The sequence below is a fragment of the Anomalospiza imberbis genome, chromosome 7, assembly GCF_031753505.1.
Source record: "Anomalospiza imberbis isolate Cuckoo-Finch-1a 21T00152 chromosome 7, ASM3175350v1, whole genome shotgun sequence".
In the NCBI taxonomy this organism is placed as follows: Eukaryota; Metazoa; Chordata; class Aves; order Passeriformes; family Viduidae; genus Anomalospiza; species Anomalospiza imberbis.
The window spans coordinates 24,363,480-24,383,779 of NC_089687.1; the positions used below are offsets into that span (position 1 = coordinate 24,363,480).

General features: G+C 38.5%; 1 protein-coding gene across 1 annotated transcript in view; it reads right to left on the reverse strand.

Moving 5' to 3' along the window:
* Nucleotides 1-20,300, reverse strand: part of PDE1A (phosphodiesterase 1A) — a 146,460-nt gene that overhangs the window by 3,263 nt on the left and 122,897 nt on the right. Inside the window, 5 exon segments of the mRNA XM_068196036.1 lie at nt 209-325; nt 5,467-5,742; nt 15,941-16,131; nt 17,878-17,992; nt 19,269-19,350. Coding sequence (XP_068052137.1) covers nt 252-325; nt 5,467-5,742; nt 15,941-16,131; nt 17,878-17,992; nt 19,269-19,350 — 738 coding nt within the window. The 3' untranslated portion in view covers nt 209-251.

A 20,300-nucleotide genomic window follows, 5' to 3' on the forward strand; every position in this document is an offset into this window, starting at 1 on the left:
AGGATTCAGAGATTTAAAAGTACTGGTTTTCCCTTCTTTATATTGAATTTTTTTAAGGTGACATTGAAAGTGGGGTATTCTGTGTCCTCATTTCAACATTTTGTAATATAAGCACAACTGGGATGAAACAAGGAGGTTAAGAATAGCACTAAGCAAGCCTTTATGGTATAAAACACTCCCCATTAGAAGAAAGAAATTACCAAATTACCTGTCCTGCCTGAAATGTCAGAAGCTTATAAGAAATAGCAAATCTAGTTCTGTACCAGTGCTTCTGTCTGCTCCGTGGCTTTTACAATATCTTCTGACTTACAGTGTTTAGGCTCACCTGGAAGATAAACAAATGTGATTGGCAACCTGAATGAGGAAGTTAACCAAGTCAAGAGAACCTGCACAGCCATAGACAGACAGAATCTAGTTCCTCAAGATATTTTAAGGACAAAACGAGGTTTCAGTCACTGCTTCCTTTAATTGCTTTCTCACCAGAATAAGCATCAGCTTGAATTAAATAATCATTATGGTTTATCCACAAGGCAAAAGATAGAATGAAAACAAGAGATCACAGCATGAAACAAAACTGTGAAGACTTACATGAGTGTGAATAAAATGGCTTTGAGTTTGGTTCTTTTTTTTTTTTTTCTTTTTTTTTTTTTTTTTTTTTTTTTTTTTTGTTCTAGCTTATTGAAAGTCAAAATTCACCGCTGTTTAAATCCTCTTTACCGTAGGCTTTCAAATCAGTCTAAGTTCCTCCCAGATAATGAAAGAAGCCAGTGTCAGGTTCTAAGAACTAAATTCAATCAGATAGGAGAAATGACACAGAGTAACACAAGCAGCTTTCAAACTAAGTGATACAACATGAATCTCAAACAGACAATCATAGCATTAAACTGTTACTTAAACGATTCCTTCAGTTGCTTTGAATGAGTACAGCTGAGGATTTTATACTCTGAGATGGTAGGCATGGTACAATGTAGCAAACTCAGAGTGTTATTTACTAACTACATATAGTAACTTCCCAGTTTTATCCACTTGATAGAGAGATCCCACCAGTAAGAACGCTGAATGGAAAATGTCAGAAAGAAAAAGCATAGAAGTCTCGAAAGTGGAAAAGGTGACCTGGGAGAAGCTTAAAAGTTATAAAAATAGTGAGGGGAATATTTTTGAAAGTCAGAAAACAAAGGTAGAAGTAACTGAAAGGGTAAGAAGATGATGTGTGATCTGAAAGGAAAATTGAAGGATGATGGCAAGTTGAAGAAGAGGCTGACAGTTCAGAAAAGAGAATAGGAATAGAGGAAAGAAAACTCAAGAGAACAAGCATGAAGGAAGAAGGAAATTAGTGAATCTGCCATGGCTTCACTGTAACGAATAAGAATTGCTACTGATTTCACCTTTGTTTCATACCTTGAATGGTGGCAGAGTGTGTGCTGCCCACTCTGTAATGCAGACACAAGCAGATGGGCCATATTCCCACAAGCAGCATCCTACACCACCCCTTATTGTCAATCAATTTAATGTAGGTGGAATAGAGACAACCAATACTTCAAAGGCTTTTAAAGTCTCAAAATTGGAATAACATGAATTAGAACAAGGATGTCTACAGATCTTTTAGCCTCTGGCTCTATTTGGAGGGATTTAGCAAAACTATATTAGCATTATTATCCATTAAAAAAAAAAAAAAGGGGGTGAGAAGTATGAAAGCAAGAACTATTTATTTAAATATTTAGATTTTAAACTTGGCACTTGAGTTTGTGGAAGCCTTAAAACAAAACAATTCACAGAATCACAGAATATGCTGAGTTGAAAAGGACCCCCAAGGATCATCCCGTCCAGCTCCTGGTCTTGCTCAGCACCACTGCTAAGAATCACACCCTGTGCCTGAAAGTCTTATCCAAATGCTTCTTGAACTCTGTCAGGCTTTGGGCTGTGACCACTGCCCTGGGGAGCCTGTTCTGGTGCCCAACCACCCTCTGGGTGAAGAACCCTTTTCTAATATCCAACGTAAACCTCTCCAACATAACTTCAGGCCATTCCCTTGGATCCTGTCACTGTCACCACAGAAGAGATCAGTGCCTGCCCCTTCTCTTCCCCTTATGAGGAAGTTGTAACTGCAATGAGGTCTCCCCTCAGTCTTTTCTTCTCCAGGCTGAACAGAGCAAGTAACCCCAGCTGCTCTTCATAGGGCTTCTACTCCAGACCCTTCCCATCCTGCAGCCTCCTCTGGAAGGTCCCTAATAGCTTTATATCTTTCTTATATGGTGGTAGAAATTTCAAAAAACTAAACCGTAACTTCTAAGGCATATATAGTTTTCTGTTTGTGCATCAAGGTTTTTTGTGCGTCAAGGTTTTTTTATGCATCGAGTGATTAAAAAAATGTGGTTGCTAATGGCTGTTATCTTATAAACCCTATCTTTTTTATAAACACATTATTTGCTTTTTTAATCTAACCTTCCCTCCATCCTTATCCCATACATGAACATGGATGCCTTCCCTTAGTCCCAGGGTCCTGGTTTAGCCAAGGAGCCCTGAGGAAGCAGGCAGCACAGCAATCTGCTCCCGCTCTGCTGGGACGCAGAGGGTTCCACACTCGCTGAGCTCCACGGGGCCACCGCTGCACTGAGCGCCCACCAAGCATTTGCCTGGCACAGATGATCCCCGATGCCACCTGCAGCACCATAAATCAAACTGGCATGTTGTGGTGTAGATCTACCCACTGCTGTTTAACCTGGCTGTTCCAGAGGCTCTCACTGAGTGACTGCTGGTGGTGTTGAATGTGCTGCACACTCCATGGGACTGGGCAGTCCTCTTCTGCCATGTACAGTGAAGCTACTGGCAATCCATTTTATCACAGATTTATTATCTCCCTTGCATATTGATATTAAGGATTAATGTGGCTATCATTACGAGTGAGAAGTTAAGTTTGACAATTAGCATTTATAAATCATTGAAATGTGAAGTCGTTTAATTAAACATAATCAGTTTTTAAAATTAATGTTCTAATTAATAAATCACTCAGGAGAAAAGGAAAATCATCAGTTAAAAAATCACCTTATAATAGTTTCATTTCATCTTGTACCATTCAATTAAATTAAAGTGAGATCATGGAAAGGAAAAAAGGTATTGTGGAGAAAAACAACATTCAGTCTCAACTGTAGTGGTTGTAACAGCGACCCTCCAGTCTTCCCTTTACACCAACCTGGACCCAGGGCAGAGCTACTCCTGTCACTAAAATGTGATGGTCTACAAGAACTACACCTAGAATGAGATGTGACACAAAAAGCAGAAAACAGCCCATTTTTAATTTTTTTTAATGGGGAAGCCCCTCATCATAGCACATCCAAACATTCATTGACAGCTCCCAAGAATGCGCATACATCATCTTCCCATGGTCCCCAACTTCTATAATTGAATCACAGAAAACTTAACTGGAATTTATGCTCTTTATAAAAGACAGAACAATGACAGCTAACATATGAAACTTCAACTTGAATAACCATGTTGCTTTTCTTTTTCCTTTCTGTCTCACCCTCCCAGCCCTATCCCCCACAGGTGCTCACTTCTCCACCCCAGGAGTCAGCAAGCACTCTGGACATCCCCTTAGCCTTCTACCCTGCCATCCTCAGTACAGAAACTGCAAAAGTATAGAAGTCTTCTTGGAAGAAACATGGAGAGTGTCCTGACAGATGTTTGGTGTCTCTTAGAATACTCAAATAAGTCTAATTTGTGAAACAGGGAAAGGTCATGTGTTTGCTACCTTCTGCTTGCTTGAAGCAGCATTCCATTGAAAATATCTGGCCTTGGTTGAAAGAGTCCTGTCTGGATCCACCGGACATCCACAGAGGTGCAAAAACACTGTTAAAAACCTAATGGCTCCTTACTAATTTAATAAATTTTGCAGTTTGAAGATTTAAAGTACAATGCATTCTCTAAAAAATTTCCTGCCTTAGAAAACAAATGAGATTAGCATTTTGTAAGATAAGAAATCTCTGTTCTCATTGGAAATGTGGAAGGTAAAGATTGACATGGCAACAGAGTGAAAAAAACTGCATGCTGAGTTGTATCTGATCTCTCAAACATCATTTTTGTTGGTCAGCCATCTGAAGACCCACAAGTACAGCTACACCACAACTGCCTTCTGCCAAGTCTGAAAGATAACAGATGCAGCTTTTCCTACAGCATTCTTCATCCAGGAGATGGGGAACTTCTCAAAGGCACTTAAATTTTAAGTTGAGCTTTAATACAAACCTGTTGTAAAAAATACATGTCAAAAGATAAAATGTCAGTTATTAGACAACTTCAAATGCTGTGAAAGTAATTTTAGTGTAAATATTTTGATTTAGGGCCCTAAATTAACCATCTGTTATTTCTGATGGAGAAAAACCTGTCAACAATAAAAGCATGGAGCCATGGAATGTGGAAATCTAGAGTAAGTGGGAGTTCTCCATAAAAAGGTTTTTTGAGAAATATGCCAAGTCATATACTCATGCCTAAGCTAAGCATTATAAGCACGTCAATGTTGCTGCTCAGACAATGCCATACTTCTGGCACAATATTGCAAGGCTTACTGTCATTAGAGCATTTATGAGTTTCATATTTTAAGTAAAAGTGAGGAAAAGAAGTGTCATTATATCCTTGATTATTCTTATTACCCTAACACCTCAAAGCTTACTCTAACTACAAGCAAACTCATAAAATATAATGAAGATGTACAGAGTCTTCCTCTTCCTTTGATTACATCTATTCCTCATTGCTTGGGCATGTTACCCTTGATGCTGTGTTGCAATCTCCAGATACTAGTCATGGTCATCTTGTGATAAAATACTTACACTCTAAAAACATATTCTGACATTTTAGCAATTTTCTGGCTGCTCCACTTGTCTAGAAGCTACCGTCAAGAGACTGATCTTCCTGATTAACTGAATGACACAGTCCCACGACCACTACAGTTGCCAAATTCCATCTACTTAAACTTAACTCTTAGATTCACACAATGTTTGGTACAAAGGATGTGGTTTACAAAATAGCAATCATATTAGGTGCCTAAACTAAGGGGAACAAATATTAATAGTGTAATTACTTATTCAAAAAGAAAATGTTAGATAGTTCTGTTCTGAAAGTTTACCTTATTCTCCAGTAACAAATGGCTATTTAATTGTAAATATATATCTTTAAATTATTCTAAAACCATTCTTCAAGTTCAACTAAAGTATATTCCATAAAGAATTTTCTAGTACATCCCAAATAGCTGATATCAAGAAGTTGATATTTGTTTATATGCTTCTATTTGATGTTTTAGGATACTACCACTTTTACACAGGCCTGAAGAAACTGTCCTATGCTGGTGGTTTGTACAACATCTTATTTCAATATTTTACATTGCTGTTGATGTTTGACAGGGGATACCAGACACTGCTGCAGCTTCACCCTGGACAGCTTGATTAGACTGGCTTGTCCTCTGTGATGAAGCATTACCATTCAGTGGGTCTGTATTCTGGGTCTCTTGCTGGGCATCGCTGAGATCTTTCTGCTTCGGATCAGAGTTAGTGCATTTTTCTGAACTGGATTCATCACTCAGAGGAGTTTTGAAAGGGACTACTTGTAGGACGATGGATCTGGGAGGACAGGTTGTACCATCACTCCCCTGACTACTCTCATTTTATGTCCTTATTGCCTCTTCCTGTAATTGTGCATCTGTGGAATTTCTGCTTTGGTCTTTTTCCTATTCACCAACATTTTTCACAAGTTCTTCTACAAAGAGGGAACAAAATAGGTGAATTAGATGAGAAGGATATGCCACAATTTTTTGATTTCAGAGTAGTGACATATAGAGCTGCACACAGGAACACTGTGAACATCAGTTTCTGCATGAGGCCGTGCCCACTGTGTTTAATAGGGGTCAGATCCTGCTCCTGATTGCACGACTGCAGATGAACTGTAGCGGTCCTATTTCTGGTTTGATGTCTAATATGTACCTTTTTTTGGCCATAATACAGAGCAAGGAGCATCATCAGACAACAGTAATCTGAAGGATGGGAGCAGGAGGACCCCTTGCTGCAAGCATGTCCCTCTGCAGCGGTGTTTACTGACATAAGACTAGGAAGAGCAGAGCTCATCAGTTCTTCAAGAGAGAGAGGGCATGGAGGGGAATGCCCTGCTAGGCATCAGAGCTGAGGGGAAGCCCTGGAGGAAATTGGCCTATCAACCTGGAAAAGTCCAAACCATCAAGATGGGAACAAGCTGGAACAAGCTATAGGAGGTTATGCATGTGCTGTCCAGTACTGCTGCCATTTTGGCAAAAGGCACGTCTAGAATGGGAAGGAACAGATATGGGGGAAACTGCACTTCAGGGGACAGCAGCAACAGGAAAAAATAATGTTTGTGGAAGGCTCTACTCCTTACTTTATTGCAGAGACCTGGAGAACAGTACAAAGGAAATGGCCCAGAGTAAAAGGAGAAAGAACATAACAGCACAGAGGTGACACCAGGAATAAATAGATGAAAAAGAAACAGAGAATGAAAAACTTGTGATGGCAGGTGAAGAGTCCAGCAAAAAATAAATGTACCATCTTCATGGAGGGCCTATTTTCTTGCTATTATAATCTGCACTTCATAAATTTAGATTTTAGAATCTGTACACTAGTATAGAAAATACCAAATACTGTCAATTTTAAAAGTTAGCATTGCAGTTTGAACATCATGGGCATAATACAGCTGCATAATATAAACAGCGGCACAAAATTTCTAATTTGGATGTTAGAAATTACTAAGGAAGGAAACCAAGCATTGAGATACTTATTAAGTTCAACTGGCAACTCCCAGAAACTCTGATTTTGAGTGACCAGTCCAAATCCAGGCCACAAGTGATTGCACATGACATCTGAAAGATAACCCAGACTGTAAGCACATTTTTATTGCTGTCAGCATTTGGCACCACTTCACTTTTCTAGATCCAGAGAAAAGTTCCCCCTGAAGTACAATTTGGTCTGTGAAATGGGATGGAAGGGAACATCTTCAAATCTGAACTGATGTACTGAAGCATGGAATTATTAATTTTCTTTTTTTGTCATTTATACTTGCTAGTACACTTTTTTTAAAATAATCAAGAACTTTAAAATTTGAGCAATTTCTAAATTGTTAAACCATTTTTTCCAAAACTTTAGAGTCCTGTTTAGTTCAGATTCCAAATCTTCTGACACTTGGACAGGTGGTCGTTTTCTACAGACTTCAATGTAGTTCTTACAAAGAAAAGGCTGGCTTAAAGCCATTGAGAAATATGTACATGGAAGTTAATGCAAGTTATGTTCAATCTAGAGACATTATTTAAAGCACCTGTCACTCATGATATAACCTACCTATATAAAGCTTTTTTCTTAAGAAAGTGATTTATGTGCCATATTTGCCTCCAAATGGCACAGCTACAGCATTTTTCCTTAACTTCATAAAAAACCCCAAGGAAATTCAAAAATAAAATATTTCACATGCTGTTCAGCTGCATCAGTAAGTTAAAAAAAAGAAAAGCTGAACAATGAGCACACATAAAACTAATACTAATGTGGCTCACGCTGGTGAGATTTTTTTTAACCAAAAAGCTAGTAAGAAGTAAGTATTTTTCTCACTGAATGTTGTTTTAGGACTATTCCAGACAGAATTCAAGTGTGTCTTGGTGTAACTGGATGGCTGAACATATTATTCTCATATAAGAAAGCTCAGAATATTCATACATGCAAAATCCACTATTATTTTTTGTTCATAAAGCTGAATGTCCAAATTAAAATTGTTCTTATTCACTATCTACCAAACTTAAACTGACAAATGAAGCTTAAGAGTTTAATCATAACAACTCTGCTGGCTTGTTCCTGACATGTCATGATGGTCTCCAGTTTCTATGACTGTCCTTGAGATGATCTCAGATTTGTCTGTTTAAGGATACCTAAACCAGAGCCAAACTCTAACTCGGGACTAACTGATGGATGGAGCATTGAAAGGAAGTATCTCTGCAACCAAGATACACTTGGTGTAAGTTGTTAATCTTAATACACCAGGTAAAAGTTATGCCTTTTGCATTTAAACTGGTATGAGACTACAGGACCACCATCAGGAGTGGCTGGTGGGAGTGACTGAGACTGAGAAGCCTCAAGTACAAAATTCTCTATGATGATGTCACAAGTGTCATTAAGAACCCCTTCTGTTTTTTTAGTATTAAGTCTGTCACCTGCTGGACATCTAACTCTATGTTCTGACTTGCTTTGCTCCACTCAGCTTTAATCCACTGCTAGAAAGATGAAAAATACTGGGTTTTTGTGGTGTGTCAGCCACTTGTGAATATGCTAAATGTGATGGGAAAATACAGATTTCTGCTTTCTGTAACAGCTAATAATTGTACTCTATATTACATGGGACCTTTATATTGCATATAATACTTGGAATTCTCTATAATTTCTGCTGTCCTATATCACTTTGATGAAACAGACTTATCTAGCAGTCTAAATGAGGCTGAGACTGGGACAGTGACCAAATTAATAGAATTCAAACAGGGCAATGCTAAATTAATCCTACGAGTGTAAGAGAAATGGAGCTGGCATGATGTCTGGCCCCCACTGCTGTGCAGGAATAATTGTAATAAGGACTGTGGCAGTCTCTGCCTCCAGCCAGCCACAAAACGCCAGGACCCTCTGAGGGCAGTGAGCCAGGCTGCTGCCCTTCACCCTGCACTGGGCTTCTGGGAAGAGCAAGCTCCCCCTTCCTATGGGCACATTACCATGGCCAGCCAGAGATGGAAATGGAGTATGCTAAATGAACCAAGTGATCTGGCATTTGCAATATGCCAGTCTCAATATTCAATACGAATAAATAGATTAATAAGATATAAAACATTAAACAATCATCCATCTTGGCTTTCAGAAAAATTTTTGTGTTTTGGGGTGTGTCTGTTAGGCACTGAAGAGCTCAGGGACTGTCACAGACATTCGGATAAATGCAGGTAGGAGAATGTTGTGCAGTGCAGTCAACTCGGGGTACGTGTTGTTTTTATTGCTTCTGCTTTTCCTCTGTCTGCTTTAACTTGGCAAAAGTGCCAGGAGCCAGGCCTGTTTATGTATTTTTCAGTTGTTGGGTTTGTTTTCTTTACAAGAAGCCAAGTGTTATTCAGCAAATTTTGTGTGATTTCCTCTATAAAATAAATGGTTTCTACTAATCCTTCTCATGAAAGACTGTGCTTTAAGGCAGGGAAGAGCACAGAAATGCAGAACAGTCCTTTATGAGAAGCAATAATGGCATTTTATGCAAACACGATAGAAAAGGTGTCCTTCTTCCATTATGTTCAGGCTGTTGGCAAAATAACTGTAATATAATATTTAGTTTGGAAAACTGGCAGGACTTGTAAGGCAATTGCAAAATTTCAGAATAGCTGAAAAATTCTGGTACTCAGTAATTTTGTATTTGCAGAAAATGTGTTAACTAGAGAAGGCAACTTCTTACCTCTCTTAATTATTTTTATTATTATTATACTCTTTTTTCATTAAGTCACTAGGGTTTTTTTTGTTTTGTTTTGTTTTGTTTTTCACTTAATAGGTGTCAGAAAATTTAATTGATTTTTTTAAGTTCTTTTTTTTATTGTTTGCTGGGGTGAATGGGAGCACTGAATCCCTATCAGTCCAATGAAAGATTACCATGTCCAGGAAACACTAAAACTGTCACAAGACTCAATCTCTAGCCCCTAGTTGCAGGAGTCTGTGGTGTCCCCAAAGTACCCCAGAGGCCCTGGAGGTTCTGTACTATCCACTACAACACTGCTTTCCACCAGTTTGTTACTGCCTACGTGTGCAGCAACACTTTCAGGACATGGTCCAAGTGGTGAAGAAGTTGTGCTACATTTTGTATACATTTTCTGTATATGTCCATCAACTTTCTTTTACTTACCTTTCTGTAGTACACAAAAGAGGATTCAACTGCTGTGACTTGCACAGCACGTGGCTTGTAAATTATCTTCCTGTTTACAGCAGCTGCATCACTTGAGCAAGTCTTGATTTAACAGGAATAGAGAGGAAAAACACTAAAGCCACGTGCAAGCAGGACATCTCAAACCAGCTAATGGCAGTGAGACATGTTTTCACATCACTAAAGCCACATGCAAGCAGGACATCTCAAACCAGCTAATGGCAGTGAGACATGTTTTCACATCAGCCATTTTAAAGAGAAAATTAAAAGACCAGGACATAGCATCAAAATTCTGCAGAGAAGGAGAGGACTGATCCTGTTGTCTCTGGAACTACCAAGTAAGTCTAAAGATTTGTCCAAAAGTTCCCAAACAACCATGATTATCCCCAACCAACCTGCCATTTTCAAACCCAAGAAAATATTGCAGTAACCCACAGACTTATTTAGATACTGATTCCTTCTACTTTTAACTAATCACAAAAATTTCATCACAGCTATAGGAGTATATAAAACCACTGCCAACCATGTAATCCAGCGGCACTTAATGTTATAGCATTATGTCATGTAGAAAAAGTAACAAAGACTAAATTAGCTAATTAAATCAAAACTTTTCACTGAAGGACTTGGTAAAAATAACTTGTGGGTTTATGGTTTCCTAGGGTTGCTACCTCCACCTTCTACTTCTCTTTTGCTGTTAAGCTGTAAGCACAGGGGATTGAATGTTGGAATTTTTGGGACAGGGAATGGAAGGGACATGCTGCTGTGATCCTGCTAGAGGGAAAAGGTGCTTTGAGTGATGTAGACTCTCATGCGCAGAGATGGGCCAGCTCTCTGATGTGTACTCCAGGGAGATATAAAACAGGTTCCATTATTAGGTCAGTTACCATTCCTTAGTCTGTGATTTACCAGATATTGCCAATACCAAACATTTCTTCCAACTTTTAGCTCAACCCACTCCTTGCACTTACTCAGACCATGCTGAAAAATTCTTCTTTTCCCACTTAACACGTTTCTGAATTAGTTCAGAAACTGCTTATGACCTAAGCATTTTAGCACTGCAATTAAAATCACTGTCACTGATACTAGATGGGACTCCTTTAGCCTCCTGAATTGATTACTTTCCAACAGAATAAAACCGTCCATTAGGGTAGATTTCATGTGCCAAACTGTCAGTCAGTTTCTGTGACTGTCACACACATCCTCCCACGGCCCGCCCTTCCTAGCGGCTGCTAAGTCACATTAACATGCTATCAGATCATCACTCTCAGATTTTCACATTTCAGCAGCTGCTACTCTCTTCTTGTTAGTGAGTCTGCAGAGAAAATTTTTCAGACAAAATGGAACTGAACCCTGTGGTTATTGTGACTGGAAGTATGCAGAACTGAAAGTGCCTGAGGGAAGCCTGCAGGTACCATGCACAGGTCTTTCAGAAGAGACATTTGTTATTCAAAATTGCTGCCTGTGGGAGAAAAAAAGCTGATGTCTACTCCGAAGATGCAATAGTTGTTATTTTGTCACATTTTTAGCATCAAAATTAAGCAGAGGCCAGTGTGAGAGACTTGTTCACCTGACATATTTTTTCATCCCACCGTGATGAGGTCAGTCATCCCAGGCATACACTTTCAAGCCATGCAGCCCAGTGCACTGACAGAATTGTTGAGGAATACATTCGTCATTGATGTCTTTCCATACAGATAACTTAACCTTGGGTCAGGTCCTGTAACACTTAATTCTTTAGAAGAGTTGCATAAGCATAAGATGAAAACAGTAAGTTTGTAATACAACTGCTGTTGTATTATCCTGAAGATGGGCCCATCTGATTGGCAGCTGGACTTTTGGTGTGCTGTTCTGCATACCCTTGTGTTGTTATATGACCTCAGGTGAGTGTCCTGAGCTGCCTGTGCCTCTTTCTGTTCATTATAAACTAATTAATGATATTTTTTATCCCTGTAACCTTATTTACAATGATAACTACTGAAGAGATTAAAGCGTGTAAATCAGCAAGCATGATTATTAGTCAAGCATTATTGTTACCCTTACATTCTGTTAAGAGTACTTGAGCTTGCCAAGCACAGACCAATTTTATTAGTAAATCTTTGGAACATTTTCATAGAACAAATGAAGTATGAATAAAGGAATAAACACTGTATTTTTAAAATATTAAATAACTGTTTTACAATTGTGTTCTAAGAAGGGCACCGTGAAGAATCTTACATGGCAGTTAAATCTTTCCCAATAAGTTTTGTGCTTCTTACAGCTTTCTCAGTAGGTCAATAACTTTCAGACCTTAAAATCCACTTAGAACACATATTCTCTAATGAAAGAACCTCTCAGATACATCTGAGCACATTTGCTGTCCATTTGCTACAATACAATAATTGCAAACAGCAGCAGCCATCAACAATATGTGTTGAAAAAAGCACAGGATGGAATACTATCTTCATTACTGTGTTGAGTTGAACAGAAACAGATTATCTGGTGATTGGGGCTTGGAATATTAATTAAACATCAAGTCTTTCAAATTAGAATCCCAGATGTTTGATCATTATGATAATTCTCTGTTAACAGCACTCCCTGAAAGGCCTGAGAAACATTCCTCTCATTCTCCAGTGGTGAAAGGTTGAAGACCCTTAGGCTACAGAGCACTGAGCTACTCTGCATCAATTACACAAGACATGGCCTTTTTAGCAAAGTGAAGCTATCCTATTTACTGAGCCTTCTTTTAAGGAGGCTTTCAAACAGCTGCCTAGGTAGATAAAAACTTCCCTTACTAACACAGGCCTTTCCAAAAAGCACATTATTCCTTACACAAGCTACTTGCTCTGAATCAAGTCTCAACAGCAACTGTCTTTTCAGGGAGAGGTAGCACCGGCATCTCCAGGACAGCCTTCCTGTCAACAACACTGTCAGTGAGAATTAGTCTTTTCCTCTGGACTGCCTGGCATAGGCGTCAGACCATCCTCTCTGGCTCGTGCTAAGGGAGCCCTTGCTCCAGCTGAACCGCCTCCTGCCAGTGCTACATGCGTGACCTTGTCCTGAAAAGCTGGCATGAGTTCAGATCATCCTCAGGAAATTATATGGAATGTTGCTAGTTTCCTTTCTGTACTCCTTGTGCATCTCTAGTACTACATTTTATAGAGACAACTTCTCCTGAGCCTGTGAACTAAACTGGGAACAATATCTGGTGTTTGCAGAGCTCATTGACAAGAATGCAGATGGTTCCTTCAACAGCATAAGCTCTGTTTGCCTTAGTCAGCTCAGGAAGTGTGTTTCAAGATCTACACTGGGAACCAGCCTGTTTACTACCACAACACAATCCTCATACATATGACCTCCTCAGTGCATTCAGCAATTTTTGACTTGTCATAAATTATCCAGCTAGGAACAATGATAGCACTGCTTTCTCTCAGTACATGCTCCTACTAACATACGAATAAAACACAACTTCATACATATGCCCAAAGCAGCCTAAAGATTTTTCATCAAGCATGGAGTCAGAGAAGGTAGTATGAAATGGTGACAAAATAGGAATAATCATCTGAAAATCAAGGGCTCAGGTTTCTGACTTACAAGCTCAGTCAAACTTGGTTAATCTGAAAAGGATTTCAAGTGGAAGGGGTATGTATTGCAATATTTTTATTCTTTACTAGATGTTCATTTTGCACAGCCTGATTAAGGATTTTCAGCCTTTGCAGGGTACACTGGACCAGTTGAAGAACTGGTTGAACTCCCTTTTCCATTTAGTGGCAAGGATGACGTGGTACCTCAGAAAGTCCTCTACAGAAAGCTATTGTTACTTAACAAAAAACTCGTTTACAGCAGTCCTCAGGGCCGACGTATGGACTGTGGATGTAGACATTCCATTCCAAATTAATAGAAAATATAACTTCCACAAAACCTATATAATCCACCTCACAGCTGTTAATTAATAAAAACACCTTACTATCTCTTTACTAACAAAATATAAATGTGTACTCAAAAGTATTTGCATTATTCACAAAGTTTCCTCTACAGGCTAAACTGGCACCCTGAAGGTCTCTATGTCATGCTCCAGTCAATGCAGATGTTGCTGCAAGTAGCCTCTTTGTGGCAGCAGATTTCTATAAATATTTTCCTCACAGAGTAGTCCAAAAAACAGTAGTTCAAAAAACAGATTCAGCCACAATAACACAGAGACAAAATTGTTCATCAGGCGCTGGCCCCAACACCAGCTATTTTCACTTACCCATCAGCTTCCCTAATGCATGTTTTACTGCAATTCCATAATTCTGTTCAGGAAGTACTTAGACCTGCTTCATTACTCAAGTTGATGGAGGAAAAGGAGGTTAGGACAACCACAATCTCAACAAAATCCATCGAGCCTTGAACATTAACATCTCTGGTTGTCAGAGTACAACACATGCCCAGAGTTTCCTGGATTTTGCTGGGCCTCACATTGATATTGACTGCAACCTTATCTGAAGTAGTTTTTAAATCTCTTGCTGCAAGTAGCTTTGCATTTTCAGTGCCTGTCAACAGTCCAGTAAAACTGGGCTAAATATATCAGTAATTTATAAAGCACACCAAAGCACTGGGAATGAAGTGGAAACAGTGCCCTTTGATAGCACTGTACTCCTCCAGAACAATATACCAAAAACTTGATGCACCAGAATCAAACTGGTTAGTTGTGTGTAACTGGAAATGGCAAACTTCCAGACAACATTCTTCATTATGCCACATTGAAGTACCTTTCATGTCACCAGCTCAGGGCTGCTTGATTTCTGCAGGCTGTAGCTAAGTGGCCTTGGGCACTCTGATGGTCTTCTGTTATTACTGACCACTCCAAATTAGTAGTTTTTCCCTTTATAACAGCCATTATTGGTTGGGCAACACCAAAGGAAACAATTGGTTATATAAAGCTTCTCAGGAAGAAGAGACAATATTAATGGAATCCTCTCCTCAGATGTCCCTTCCACCTGACTCTTTCAAACCTTTGTCACAAAAGATGTAGGGAAGCTTACTCTTGGTATCCTCCTAATGAGAATATTCATTTGCAATTTAGCACTACATTGGATTTTATCACTGTTCAGCACTCTTTTTCTGTCTTGTCTGACACCTCTTTGAGAAAAAAAAGACGTTGATTTGGATGATGGGATGAAAAACAAAGCTGGCACTGGGTTCCAGGAAATCATTCCCAGCTGTCAGTGTCAGGTCATGTACAGCAAGACCTGTCTCAGCAGTGAAATGCTATGCTGAAATATTTCAGGTACTTACTAGGAAATAACACAGACCGTGGACAAAATATTCCCAAATGTCATTCACTTAACCTAGATCAAAGTGATAAACTCTTCTCAACAATTATCACCCAGGTGATTGAAAAACATTTCACTCAGGTAGCTGTAATTTCAGGTAATTTTCAGGTATGGCTTATGAACTGAGATACTCGGTGCAGGTTTGGCTTTATTAACTGTCTACTGGCAAATGAAGAGTCACTTTTGGTTTGCTTGGGCCTAATGCATGCAGTGATTGTCCAAATCTTTAGATCCACTGGGTCATTTAAATAATTGCCTACAGCATAGTCCCAAGAAGCCTGCAATACAGAATTTTGTTCCATACAGTGGGGAACAAATAGCATTTCTAATAGCAAAGTACAACTTTTTACGTTTCTGAAGAAATGTGGCAGCACACATCACTTTGAATTGTTGATTTTGGCATTTAAAGCAGATGTCAGCATCAGTTACAATTAAAAGTGAAAGAATGCACATTTCTAAACCAGACCTCTAAAGATAAGCTGTGCAGCACAGAGCCTTATTGCATAGGCTATATGAGTTACTCTCAACCTCTAACCACCTACACCTCTTTAGACCTCCTGGGAGAGCAAAACAGGAGCATCTAAAATAAACATTAAGACATAAAATATATGAATACAAGACAACTATGCCTTTTTACAGGTTGAGAGAAATTAAAAAGTGAATGTAGGTGAGATCTTAGGGAGTAACCTATAAAAACATTCTACCTTAACATATCATACCTTCTGCTGCTAATTCTTTCCATCTTTCTTTGTTTGCTTGAATGATCTTCATCAAGTTGTCCTTGAAGCCCCTTAGGTCTACAGTTGCTAGAGAATTTTCTGTGTGAGTCCCTCCATCACCTGTACTTTTAAACCCAGGTCGTCTTTGTGCTTCAGCATTGCTTACTGCTCCCAAGCTATTTTGGTTGGACAAGACAAAAAAACCCCAAATTATAAACACAGGCAGGCAATTTTAATAATACACAAACAGTTCACGTCAATCAAATTGCTTAGGAACTAACTTGAAAAATAGTTTTTACCAGAGTGTGCCTAAAATACAAGATGTCTTGCTGACCATTTTCCAGGGAATTCTTGAAAAAAATGTGACAGCTGAAAATACAGTACTTGTAATCCAATTATTAAAAGAATGTTTATGCAGCCATTTTGGAGCAGCTTCTTAGCTGTGTTTTTGAATGGTGAATGGTATCTTTGGGTCTCACAGGAACGACATCTGATCATTATTGTTTGACCCATTTAAAAAAAAGAAAAACATGATGCATATGACAGGTAAGTCTTGCTTGAGCTGAAAATTCTCTTCAAGGTACAAAGATTCAAGTGTAGTCAAAGCAAGATTTGAGTGACTTTAAAATCCACTAAATAGAGACTGCAGCTACTTTACACCTACAGGTAAGCAGAAGTGAAATTATCGATATATGTATATGGTGGGGAAAAAATAATGAATGCTCTTTTTTTTCTTAGAATTAAAAAATTAGACCTCTTTCCTATTCCTTTGTGCAGGTACTCATGCCTTAATAGGTTTTGTTTACTCAACTTTGCTGCATGGTTTATCTCATTGGTACCACAGACAGATGTTAATATGCACACAAATTTGTTTCCATTAATCAGAAAATAATTGCAATGAACATACCAACAAGATCTTCATAAGAAGAATTAACTGTAATTTCCATGTTCAAAGATGTTGAATGGGATAGAATGGAAAGACTAGGCCATAATTCTAATGTTTTCCAGACACCATCTCATGGTGTCCACACAGTAGTGTGTGCAATTATCTGGCTCAGACTTTTCTCTACAATGCTACAGATTCTCCACTCTTCTCAGAAGTGTGGCACTTGATTCCATACAAAGATACATCTCACATGAGGAAGTTTTGCTGGATCATAAGCCTTTTTTTATTTGCCATTCAGTCATTAACATCAACCAAAAATGAAGCCTGAAGTGGCTAATCATTTGCACCTGCTAATCACTCATTTGTGAAGGAGTCGGTAAACAAATTTGTTATCAGTAATACCTTCGCTTAGCACTGTCCCCCAAACACTAAGAACACCATCATAAATATCTACTTCTAGTAACTCCTACTTGCTTCTAGTAAGCAAAATATAGGAAAGCTAAGTTCACCCTTTTGTTACTGAAATCTAACTAAAACCCAGCAAATGAAAATTGCCTTGCAGAGCTATCATTTAGTAACCTCAATGAAAGCTCAAATTACAGTTTTGAAATGAAATATAAATCTAATAACAGAGGCAGTATTTGTAAAGGCAGTACCTGAATATTCAACAATGCTTTCAGCAAGAAGCCACTCAAATTACGCTCACATTACACTGTTGTAGCTACTTTGCCTTATAGGTACAGGAATTTCAATAGCCTATTGGAAAGATTATATTTAAAAATTGTGGAAATAAATGTCATGGTTTTTATATGTTTATTCTGATCTTTATTAGGATTTTGCCTTTCTATATGTAAAATTGTTCAGTCAATGGGGCAAACCAGCACATTGCAAATACAAAGCAGCCCCACAGGGTGGCAATACTGCACAGCTGTTTGTTACCTCCCCAGCTTCAAATAACCGAGATGACTCTGAGAATCACTCAGAGAATTATTTTGATTATTATGTGAGCTCATGTTAGTTCAATAACAAAGCAGTGCATTCATACCTGGGGGTCCCAAATGCAGGACTTTCAGATTTTGTCGCTTCCTCTATAAGAGGCATAACAATTTTCTCCATTGAATCAGTAAGAAGAGAAAATGTTGGTTCTACTATGAAATCAATGAAACCTAAAGAAAAAGAAAGAAGATCAGGCTTTATATTTCCACAAGTCTCAAATCTAAAAATGAATACTCACTATTGGGCTGAGTTTCTAACTGCAGTCACAATTCAATATACTAGATACTGCTAGTATAATCTTGAAGAAAAAAGCACAATTGAAACAAAAAACACCTGAAGCTGTATAGATATAAGTAGATATTAATAATTACAGCTTTTCATTCTTTTTTCTTGTAAATTTTATGCACTGCTGAACACACCTACCATTTGAAATGAGTATTAATTACTGAATACAAGGGAAGCTACTGTTGAGCCAGAGTGCTACAAGCCATGCTGTCTCTTTTACCATTTGGAGCTTCTTCTCAAGGAGTTAATATTTCAAATTGCTGTTTATTATTCTGTGGAGGTAAAGTGTTATTTCACAGTGTGTAGGAGGGCTCTGTCAAATCAGTGAAGAGAACAAGTAATATCCTTAGGAGACAGCATTCATCCCACAGTTCTGAGATGTCAGCTCTGAACAATGTCTTTTACATACTAAAGTGCTCATCACGGTATGGAATGACACAGTGAGAGAATGAAGCATTATTCTCTACTGAGCACTTAACAGAAAAAAAATATGTTAAAACATGAGCTAGCAATGTATTTCCAGATGTCTTCATGCTCTAACCATGCAACACAGCATGAAGGTGAGCAACAGTCTAGAATCCAGCTTCTCTCCTGCAGTAGATATGATGCTTATGTATATGGGCTTCAAACTCCCAGTGAAATGGAATAAAGGATACGAAAAGTGACCGAGTGCAGTGGTCCTTGTCAACCCAGGGAGGCTTGACCCTCTGTAGTTTGACCCTGAGACACTGACAGGCTTACTTGCAGTCCAGAGTGCTGATTTATTGATTAGCTTTGGGATGCATCTACAAACTGGTACTTTCAGATTATAATAGAGATAGACCTGTGAGTTCTTAAGCAAGAGATAAGCAGTTGAGGACATGATCTGCCAGACTCTAAAGTGTGTACAGTAGAAGCTGGGCTCATGCCCAGTATCTTGGTTAATCCCTCTCCTACCCTTCCCTCACATATGGTGAAATTATATCATGTTCTTTTGAGACCAGCACCATTCTGCTGCCAAAGCACAGGAGTTTGGTGAATAGATAGGTGGAAAGAAATACCTTCCATATGATAGAATTTTGAACATTTAAAATTCAAAATTGGTAAATAAAATGTCCTTGTGAATTTACATGCTCCTACACAGACAGAAAAAAAAAAAAGAAAAACACAGTTTGTTGTTACCTATTTGAGACTGAGCTACCAAAGTGGACTTGCGGTCACAAAGTGGGGAAAATTGAAGACCTAAAGCAGCCTCCTTGTCTCCCTGTAAACAACAATGTTTAATATTATAAGCATGTATTTGATGGCGGGATAGAATGACAAAGGCATCTGAATATTCTTAATATTTATTCAAGATCACTTAATTAATTTATATTCCTAAATAAAAACAAGTCAGAGACAAATCTTCATATTTTGATTAAGTGTCTAAATTCTGATTTACTTTTGGCAACTTTTATGTAAAGAAGCTTACTGCAAGTTCTCCTCAAAAGCAAGGCATCTGCTAATGATATTTAAAATATATGAAGTCCTTGTATTAACAATTTAGTTCTGCTGATCTAGATGTAATGGGACTAGAGATACTTAGACATGTTTGTGATAGTATGCCAAATGCTGAGTGTTTCTTTCTATTACACTGGTTCATCCAGCATGTAAAAATCCTTCAATGGATTTACTCATGTCAAGTGTATGTACTGACTTGAACTTATTCTCACTAGCAGGCATGTCTCTCTGCTGCTGAAGCCACAAAAAATACAAATTCAGTTTCATTACAAGGAAGATTTGTACAACCTAGCTCTGAAATATTTTCAGCACTTAGCAGATTAGAATAATCTTTTTTGTTGCAACAGTCTTAACAGACAGGAGGGTGTATCTCCATTTTCAACATGGTAGACCAACTGATTTGCAAAACCTCAAAAGAAAAGTCCAGTGGCACAAAAAACCCCAAAAACCCCTAAAGAGACATCTTTCAAAGGAGGCTAAAATTGGTGTTTCTGGACAAACCTGGCTGCCACAAGCACTGACATAGAGATGGGAAAACCTAGCCTTGCAAATCAAATAAACATATATTTGTCATGGAGAGTGCTGTTAGATGATCATTCAGTGGGGAGCACTGCATGAACATACCATTCTCCCAAGGAAAACTGGGAAAACATAAACTGATGGATGAAGGGGGCAGTATTAACCTTCCTTAGTCTTTTTATCATGCCTTACTGT